Source organism: Cornus florida, unplaced genomic scaffold, assembly GCF_030987335.1.
Source record: "Cornus florida cultivar Cherokee Brave unplaced genomic scaffold, ASM3098733v1 CherokeeBrave_3.0.0_Hap2_Chr01, whole genome shotgun sequence".
NCBI classification, from domain to species: domain Eukaryota; kingdom Viridiplantae; phylum Streptophyta; class Magnoliopsida; order Cornales; family Cornaceae; genus Cornus; species Cornus florida.
Genome location: NW_026775571.1, coordinates 41,493,077 through 41,503,527, shown reverse-complemented (window position 1 = coordinate 41,503,527; position 10,451 = coordinate 41,493,077). Strand labels below are relative to the sequence as shown.

At 36.6% G+C, this 10,451-nt stretch overlaps 1 protein-coding gene across 1 annotated transcript; it reads left to right on the top strand.

The window, feature by feature from the left end:
• Positions 1 to 2,166: 2,166 nt before the first annotated feature.
• LOC132295273 (pentatricopeptide repeat-containing protein At3g22670, mitochondrial) lies at positions 2,167 to 9,444 on the top strand. The gene is made up of 2 exons (XM_059793475.1): positions 2,167 to 4,307; positions 6,283 to 9,444. The coding sequence occupies exon 1, from the start codon at positions 2,633 to 2,635 to the stop codon at positions 4,301 to 4,303; it is 1,671 nt and encodes a 556-aa protein (XP_059649458.1). The 5' UTR covers positions 2,167 to 2,632; the 3' UTR covers positions 4,304 to 4,307; positions 6,283 to 9,444.
• The last annotated feature ends 1,007 nt before the right edge of the window (positions 9,445 to 10,451 follow it).

The following is a 10,451-nucleotide window of genomic DNA, read 5'->3' as shown; positions in this document are numbered from 1 at the left end:
TTACAAAATGTCATTGAGTGTTATTTTATGATACTTAAGATGAGATTCTCCATCTTGAAGCAAATGCCCACATATAAGTTTGAAACTCAAGTTGCTATTGTTTTAGCCTACTGTACACTTCACAACTTTATAAGAATGGAGGCGCAAATAGATGAAATATCTGATGATGAAACTATGGAGGCGCTGATAGAGGAAATATTTGAAGATGAGGATGATGATGTTCAGGTTAATGTGCCGCAGTCTCAGTCGCGACCAATTGATAATTTACATGATCATATTGCTAATTCTACATGGAATACAATTCCGCACCCTTGATATTGCATTTAGGTTTTTAACATGTTTGGATAACTGTAATAACTACTTCATTTTAATTCTCTTTTAGGATTTGGATAACTGTAATAACTTGTGCCAAGTATACATTACACATTGTACCACTTGTATATGTAGTCATGTATGAGATACAAGATCAGGGGTCACCTTGTGTATGTGGAAGGGGTCAAATGAATCTTTATACGGCTGGAACTTTAAAGAATTATGGACGTTCATTCTATAGATGTCTAGCTTGGGAGGTATACAATCCTTTGCATTAATAATTTTTTATACATACATGTTATAGTCACAGGGGCATTATAATAATATACAAGTGTTTGATGTTTTAGTCACATGCTCGTTCATTTATATGGCTGGATGACATGCACCAACGTGTGCAAATGGGTAGTCATGTGAATCAAGAGTTGGAGGATGTAGTTGCTATTATGCAAGTTCAACAAAATAGGCAAAACTACATTAGCTATGGTGGTTGTTGTCGTCTTACTATAACTGTATTATTTATGTTATTGCTCATATTGTTGTTATTGGTTATTGTGGCTGTTGACAAATAATGTAATATATTAGTTCAATTTTACTTAGATACTTTTATTGTGGTTGTTGACAAATGATGTAATATTTATGAAACTCATGTCTATAATATCTTAAAATTTATGTAATGTGTAATATCTTGAAAGTTTATTTCATTTCGATATTGAAACAATGTCTTTTAGAATTATCAAAACAATATCCAGAATTCATAGATTTTACAATTTATAATACATTCTATTGGTTTTTATAGATTACTTAAAAAATATTGTAAACTAAAACTTAATAAACTAAAATAAACTATAAAAATAAAAATATTAAAAGTTATATCAATGGTATAATAAAATTAATAAATAATAAAATTTTACTTTATATTTAGTAAAGTTATAAATTTTCAAACCATATAAAACAATGTACTCTTACATATAAATAATAATGGATTGATAAAAACAAATTGAAAACACTTTTTACCAAACAAATTTCATGTTTTTGTTTCAGTAATTTTAGTTACAGTTTCACTTTGCCAAACATATTTTGTTCTCATATTTCTTGAAACGAAATACCTTACTAAACATGTTATACATGTTTTTGTTCCAAAATTCCCACTGCAAATTTTTATCGCCAAACATGTTTTCGTTTTCAACTCAGAACACCCCATAACAAAACACTTATTCTATTTTAGGCTAAAACAAAACGTCTGAGAACATAACACGTACCAAACGAGCCCTTAGTTACTAACTTATTTTTAAAGTCCATACTTCAGTCAGTTCGTCTAAAGTCCATATTTCAGCTTGTTTAAAGTCCATATTTCAACGCTTTTTAAGCCCGCATCCGTGTCCATTCCAAGCCTGCAATCGAAGGCTAAAGGCTGGGCTTGGACTTCTTAAAGTGTGTTTAAGCCCAGCTTGGCCTGACCTATTTAAAATTGAAAGCATGTGGACTCGGGCCTAGGTTTCAAAATTTTTGGGCCTAGCCGGTCTTTAGAGCCAACAAATGATGGTCCAGTGATATTGTCATGATGAAGATCTTGGACTCCAAATCTAAAACAAAATTTTATTTTTTAGGTAAATGTAGTTGATTATTTGAATTTTTTTTATATTAATTTTGTGATAAATTGATCATGTTAGAAGCCTAATGTTATTGATTAATTATTGAAATATATTTATTTTATTGTTTGTTACATATTATTTATTATATTTACAATGTATGATATATAAAAATATAATAAGACGGGTATAACCGTATAACTGAAATTGTTAACCCACCGAACATATTATTCGTATTTTTTAATTTTTTAGCCCAATTTTTATAACGTACTTTTAAAAAAAAAAAAAAAATCAAATTAGACTCATATATTTTCATATTCGTGAAACCCGAAGCCGGGATCAGGTCGCACCGGTCAAACGCAAACCCTTAATTTAGCGTTCTGAACTTCGAATCGCTCGCGTCGCCACCAGAAACAACCAACGTCCTTCCTTCAACACCTCTCTCTCGGTGTTCCTTTGTTCGAAGTTGATCGTATCGCTGCCGTCAATCAGTCGCCGTTTTGCTGCAATCTTCTGTCACGTTCTCACAACTCATCGCCTCCGCAGTAGCCTTTTTCACTCACCAATAACCAGCGCCGGAGTCTGGTTTTGCTGCCATCTTCATCGCGGCGCTAACATTGGCCGGAGCCGCCGCTTCACCAGCCGCATTCGCAAGGGATTACCGCCATAGGGGCCTCTAATTAGATAGATGCATCTTTTCCTTTGGCTTCATTGAGTTTTGGGTCATCAAAATGCTGCTTTCAAAATTGAAACATTTCAAGGTAACTTACAGTGCAGTTGATATTTCGTATAGCTTCCTTCGCAAATCATTCTGCGACATTGTGTCACTCAACAGTGATGACCCAACTACCAGCATGACTGAGTCTCCTGAGCTTCCGGGTTGGATTAAGTTTTCCGAGACAGAGAATAACCCAGTTACTACTAATGGTAGTAATCATCCAGAGGATGAGGATTTTTTGCTTCCTACAATTTCTCACTGGGTTGAGAATCACAAGTTTCAGGATCAAAAGTTCCCCAATTCTTCCGAAGGTATATTAAGTGATAGTGTCATCAACAATGATGTCGATAAAATTAGTAAAATTCTAAGTAAGCCGTTTCGTTCTCCTGATGATGTTTTGCAAGGTTTAAATGGTTGTGCTAGTGTTGATGTATCAGAAAGTCTAGTTCAGCAACTATTGAAACGATTTAGTAACCAATGGATATCAGCTTTTGGGTTTTTCAAGTGGGCTAAATTGCAAATGGGGTTCAACCATCCACCAGATTCATATAACTCTATGGTGGATATATTGGGGAAATCGAAGAAATTTGAGCTCATGTGGGAGTTGATGGAAGAAATGGATGAACTAGGAGGTTGTATTACGTTGGTCACTATGACTAAGGTTATGAGAAGACTTGCAAGGAGTGGTAGGTATGAAGATGCAATAGAGGCATTTAGAAAGATGGAGCAATTTGGTGTGATGAAGGACGTTGCGGCAGTTAATGCACTTATGGATGCATTAGTGAAGGAGCAGAGTGTTGAGCATGCTCAAAATGTGTTCATAGAGTTCAAGAATTACATACCTCCAAATCCTCATACTTTTAATATATTAATACACGGTTGGTGCAAAGTTAGGCAAATGGACAGAGCTAGGAAGACTATGGAAGAGATGGAAAATCATGGGTTCCATCCCGATGTATTGTCTTATACTTGTTTCATTGAAGCCTATTGTCGCGATAAAGATTTTCGCAAAGTTGATGCTGTACTGGAGGAAATGCAACAAAAGGGTTGCCCTCCAAATGCTGTGACTTATACTATTGTACTGCATGCATTTGGGAAGGCAAAGGAAATTAATAAAGCAATTGAGGTTTACAAGAAGATGAAGCGGGACGGTTGCATTCTTGATTCTTGGTCTTATAGCTCTTTGATTTACATTCTAAGTAGTGCTGGTAGGCTTAGGGATGCTTGTGACATATTTGAGGATATGCCAAATCATGGGGTTACTCCTGATATCTTGACATATAATACCATGATCACTGCTGCTTGTAACCATTCGCGAGAAGAGGATGCTTTGAAGCTGCTTCAGAGAATGGAAGAGAGCCATTGCAAGCCTGATCTCAAGACTTATCATCCCTTGTTGAAAATGTGCTGCAGAAAGAAAAGAATCAAGGTGCTATCCTTCTTGTTAAGCCACATGTTAAAAAATGATGTTAGTCTTGAACTTGGGACTTACTCCCTGCTGGTGCAGGGGCTACGTAAGAGTGGCAAACTTGAACATGCTTGTTCTTATTTCGAGGAAATGGTGTCGAGAGGATTTATTCCCAGGGTTTCCACATACGAGATGCTAATAGAAGAACTTGCAAGAAAAGGCATGGAAAAAGCAAAGAAACAGATTGAAGAGCTAATGTTGAGATCAAGGGGTTGAACAGGTTTAGCCCTCTGCAGTCAGTATGTTTTTCTCTTTATGTGCCTGAATTTGTTATATGCATTCTTGTTTGTCCCCATCTAATCATGTGTATCGAATGACTAGGAATACGGCAATGGCTTAAGTTATTTATGCTTTTTGAGAACATTCCCTTGTTTAATAATTCAAGAACCTTTGAGGGTGAATTTGCAACACATAAGTTCAAAAAGAAGATTCCCCTGGGGGGAATTCGCAGCAGTCAATATCGGACGCTCAAAAAGGACATTGGTCTTGTAATTGTGGAGTCCCATAAAACTGGGAGTTCATTATTCGTTGTTCTTGTGTTTGGTAGCTGCAAATCTGGGCCTAAAGCTTGATCGCAAGGGTAGTGATTGTCTGGAAAATGTGTTTTAAAACCAGTTCATGTATAGGTCTAGCTGCTATTACTGACATGCTGTTTTGCATAGACTTTGGGCCTTATCTATACAGATATTCATTCTCGTAGCAGCTTGTTTTTCTCTACTGCAGCCACTCATTGTTTTTGGGCTATTTACTTACTTGGTGGATTTGAGGATACACTAATACTTGTATCCTGAAAATGTTTTTGCCTTTGGCTTGTTTGTAATATTACCTTACTTACCCGGAGGAGAAAGAAATAAATCACACTTTAATTAACTCTTGAAATTTCTTATTTTTCAATGAGCATGCTTTAAGCGTGTTACTGAACCTAAGACTACTATTCTTTAGTTTGTGTTTTATCAGTCTTGCACTGTTCTTCCCTAGTTCTATATTGAGCAGCTGCAGTTCTCCGATGTCTTTCCATCGTTCAAATTCTAAATCAGAGCTGCTTTCTGAAGCAGTATGAAGTAGCTTTGCCATCATGCATCTGCGAACTTGATTTCAAAGTTTAAATGAACTCAATCATGTGAGAAGTGATTAGAAAGAATTGAAAATGTTGTTGAGACCAGAGATCGTGCTTGTTTTTGGCAAAAAACTGGGGAAAATGACATTGAGCCAACTTCAAGAGTGCTTGCATTTAGATGATAATTCTATAATGTGTTGTAGCAGGGATTGTCAAAGGAGTACTTTTTTTGCTATAATGCAACCAAAGCTAATGTCTTTGAGTCTTAGATATGTATATTTTCTCCTTTTAATTGTTTGCAAATGAGTTTTGTTTACCTGATTGTTAATATCCTCTATCTCCTTGTTTTCTTAATGGTTTGTGTGGAGAGGTTTCAAAATTTAGGTGCAAATTAGCATTCATGAGCTCCCATATAGAACATAGTGCAATCAAATATCAGTTGCGAGAGACAGGCAGAAATCCACATTTGGGTAGTTGTGAAACAGCTCTCTCTCTCTCTCTCTCTCTCACACACACACACACACACTGTCTGTCCATCCGTCTCTGCATTTGACTGGCAGTTTTGCTACCCAAAAAACAAGAAAATTTGTAGAAACTATACCAACTATAATTTGTTGTGTATACAACAAAAGCTTACTACTTGGGAGTGTAAAGCATATGGTCTTTAGCCTCATTGAGGCTTCAAAGAGTAAAGACTGCTTGATCTTGGCAGCTTGAATCAAAGCGTTTGCCACTATTGTGGTACTTGAATACATCTGTAGTCCAGCCCAAAAGAATGAAATTTCATTCTCAGCAACATCTTTAGATTTTGTCACGATTTTTTTTGACAGAATCCAAAGCTGAGCTTCTCTAATGCACTTCAGCTACCATTAACTTGTGATGGTAATGAATTTTTTTCTATATTAAAGACAATTAAAATTTTCAATAGTATCTAATATGACTTGACATGCTTAACACTGAAACATGCTGTATTTCCATTGGAGTTCCCAGTAGACAACTGTTTTCAAGTGTTTGCACTCAACAACTTAAAATTTCTTACTCTTTTTGACCTAATTGTTGTTTTAAACCTGCTCTGGCACTCAATACTTGACTTTCTTCACTAACATGACAGTTCTGGAACATTGGTTCTTTCTGGCAGGTGACTTTGTGCCTATTCATAAATTTTGTAGTTACAAGGGATTACAATGCTTAATTGAGAATGCATGGGTTTCACATAAGAGATGCTAGTAGAAGAACTTGCAAGAAAAGGCTTGGAAAAAAGCAAAGAAATGGATTGAAGAAATAATGTTACAGGCAAAGAAGCAAGGGAAAAATCAAGTCAACCTACCCGGATGCTTGTTGAGATCCAGGTTGAATAGGTCTATCGCGCTGCAGTCTGTATGTTTTTCTCTTTATGTGCCTTATTTTAGGCATATGCATTCTTGTTTGATCCCATTATGTTCTTTGCTTTGTAGTGATTGTTTCCTTTATTTAGGGTTCTCTAATTTTTAACTTTTTTTGCCTAGTCCCCTACTATCTAATTTGCTAATAGTTGTGAGAAAATTGACGAAAAATAAAGAGAGAAAAGTAGTTTTAAATACTATGTGTGGTTTTGATTTCAAGTCAATTAACTATTTGGGGTTTAGTTGAATGGATATTTTTGTATTTTCTGGTCTCATATAGTAAAATATCCAATTTCAAGATTTTAGTTTCTTTACTTTTATAAACATTTATTAGTAACTGAATGAATTAGTGTATGCTTCTCTGTCCTTATTTATTATTTCCAGAATAATATTCGGAACATATTTGTTATTCCTTGTCTAATTTTCCTTCTTGAGGTTTTCTGAGTTCTTGTATAATTTGTTTTAAAATGTTAGTTGGTGTATAGACAGTGATTTTCTTTTTTCAGCTGGTGAATACTTTGGAGGAATAGCTGCTTAGAGAAGGAGCCATGTACAATTAAGAAAAGCAAAACAGTTTGAGTGTCATCATAACCTGATTTATATGCTAATCAATCAAAATTATCCATCATTTCACACATGAAAACATGTCTCAGTGGAAATGAGAATTTCTCATTGCTTGTGTTTCCTAATCCTTTTATCTCACCTAAAGGCACTGAAAAATTAAGCAAAAATACGGAGCATGTCCGGCAAGGGAGAGACGATCTTGATAACCCTGAAGTTATTGTTAGCATATATGATACCACGATTTATGGTATAACTTACCATAATAGCAGAGATTTGACTATGCATATGTTAGCGTATATGATAACCATTATTTATGGAATGACTTACCATAATAGCAAAGATTTGACTATGCTATAGAATATGCCATAGAATATGCTTTAGAATAAGTTGTGATTTGATTTAGATTTGATTTAGTTTCCTTTCTTGTAATATGAGCATGTGCTCATTTTATCTATAAATACTAGAGTTGTGAATGAGTAATTTGTCTCATTCAAGCCTTTACGCAATTCTCTCCTTTCTCTTCTTTTTATCAGAGCTAACACCTTTCCACACCTTTCAGCAGCCTTGCTACTTGTGTGACAGCTACCTTAGGCTGTTTGTGACATCGTGTGACGTTACCTACACATGTTTTTTTGTGTTGCTGTTTTGTGGTCGAAAACAGGTATTTTTAAGTTTTACAATTTCTTTTTTACTCTTCTAGGGTGGGTAAATTGGGATAGTTGGTTTCCAACACCTAGAAGGGCTTGGGTAAAAAAAAAAATAGTCTACAAAGTGGTTCCGGATATTAAGAAGGAGGCTGTCTGGTTATATGAAAGCGGGCAGCGCTCCTTAAAAAATGTATGTATTTGGATTTTTTGGGAATGGTCTGAGGAGACATTGTTATTGTTTATTGTCTGAGGAGACCATTTGATTTTATTAACAGAATTTGTGGTGCTTTTGGAGTTTTTTATTGTCGTGTGATAGATTATGGCAGATTCAGGGTCTTCGACTGTTAATTCTCTTGGCTCAAGTTCTGTGGGTGGTGGTGCCATTTTTCCCACCAACTCATCAGAAAATCCAGGACTTTAAATCACCACAGTGAAGTTGGATGGTTCAAATTATTTGATTTGGGCACAGTCTGCCAAGATGTTCATTGGTGGCAAAGGCAAGATTTGCTATATTACTGGTTCTAATAAAGAGCCAGCTGAGTCAGAGAAGGCATATCCACAGTTGTTTACAGATAACGCTATGGTTATGTCTTGGCTAGTCAATTTGAGGCAACCAAACACAGCTGTTGGCTATATGTTTATGAAGACTGCTAAGTAAATTTGGGATTCAGTTCAACGCACTTATTCTTAGAGGTAGAATAATGCACGAATTTTCCAGTTGGGGCGAGATATCACCAGGATTTCTCAGGTTGACTTGACAGTTTCAGGTTACATCGCCAAGCTTCGTGCTATTTGGGAGGAGATGTCATATTATGATTCCTTCCACTCTTGGAAGGATCCAGATGATGCAGTTTATATGCAGGGATTGTGGAGAAGAATCGAGTGTTTCAGATTCTTGCCGAGTTGAACGACGAGTTTAAGTATGCTTGTGTTCATTTATTGAGCTTATCTTCATTCCCTACTCTTGAGGATGCATACTCATATGTGTTGTAAGATGAGAGCCGCCGGACTCATCCATTAGGTGTTGCTTCTATTGATCGTTCTGCTATGGCAGTTCGGGTTCCCAACCTTTCAGGAACTTCACCATCCCAGTCAGTTCAGAGCACTACCACTGGTCCTCCTCTGGGACGACAACGTGGATGGTGTGACCATTGTGGAAAAATTGGTCACATCAAATCTTGTTGTTATGCTCTACATGGACGTCCACCGCAACAGAAACAACAGCCTCGATCTTCTGCACATTCTGTTACATAACCAGTCTCGTTGTCAACTCCTGACAACCTTGCCTCTACATCTTCTGCCACAGTTACCTTGAATCAAGCTCATTTGGACAAGTTCAAGCAATTCTTCAACCAAATGGAGGCATCATCTCAACCAACCTCCACTTATGCCCACTCAGGTACTATTGCGTCTGCACATAGCGTATCTACATCTTCGACACCATGGATCATTGATTCTGGTGCTTTAGACAATATGACTGGTATGTCCTCACTCTTCCAATCTTATAGTATCTGCTCTGGCTAATGCAAGGTCCGCCTTAGGGATGGCTCTCCATCTTCCATTGCTGGGAAGGGTCACATATCAATTACTCCATTAACTTTGTCAGATACACTTCATGTTCCAAAGTTGATTACAAATCTTATTTCTGTTAGTAGCATTACCAAACAATTAAATTGTAATGTAACGTTCTTTCCCTCTCATTGTATTTTTCAGGATCTGGTGTCGAAACGGACGATTGGCAGTGGGCGTGAAATGGACGGTTTATACCTGTTGAATGCTCCTTTGTCACCTCAAGCATATTCAGCTTCATTTTCTAATATTGTTTCATCTAATAAAGCCCGGGTTATGTGTTGGCACATGCATTTAGGACATAATTCTTTCGGTTATTTGAAACATTTATTTTCTTCCTTATTTTGTAACGTGGCAGTGTCAGATTTATTCTGTGAGACATGTCATATGGCTAAACATGTTCGTTCCAATTATCCTGCTAGTAGTAATAAATCTGCTTTAACACCTTTTGATCTTGTTCATTCAGATGTGTGGGGTCCTTGCCCAGTTACTTATAGTCTTGAATTTCGATATTTCGTGTTGTTCATTGATGATCATAGTCTTGTTACATGGGTTTATCTAATGAAAACAAAAAATAAGGCATACACCATTTTTAAAAATTTTATGAGAATGGTTCAGACTCAATATGGTCGTACTATTAAAAAATTCAGATCTGATCAGGGTACAGAGTACACTTATGGGGAGGTACAATAGTTATGTACTGAATTTGGGATTGAGCATCAAATGGCTAATGTTAAAACTCTTCAACAGAATGGTCGTTCTGAGAGAAAGAATTGCCACATCCTTGACTTAGCCAGAGCACTCTACATTGGCATGAATGTTCCCCGGTTATTTTGGGGAGATGCAGTTCTTGCCACTGTTTACATCATTAATAGGACTCCTTCTAGGATTCTTAACTTTGCAGCCCCACTCTCAATCTTACATCCCAATTCATCTCTTTTTTTTATTCTACCGCGAGTCTTCGGGTGTGTGTGCTTTGTTCAGCAGTTGGGGTAGACTTGTACAAAGCTTGACCCCAAGGCTTTGAAGTGTGTGTTTTTGGGCTATTCTCACTCCCAAAAAGGTTATAGGTGTTACCATCCTCCCAGTCGTCGGCGGTTTATATCCATGGATGTTTCTTTCTTTGAACATACTCCATACTATAG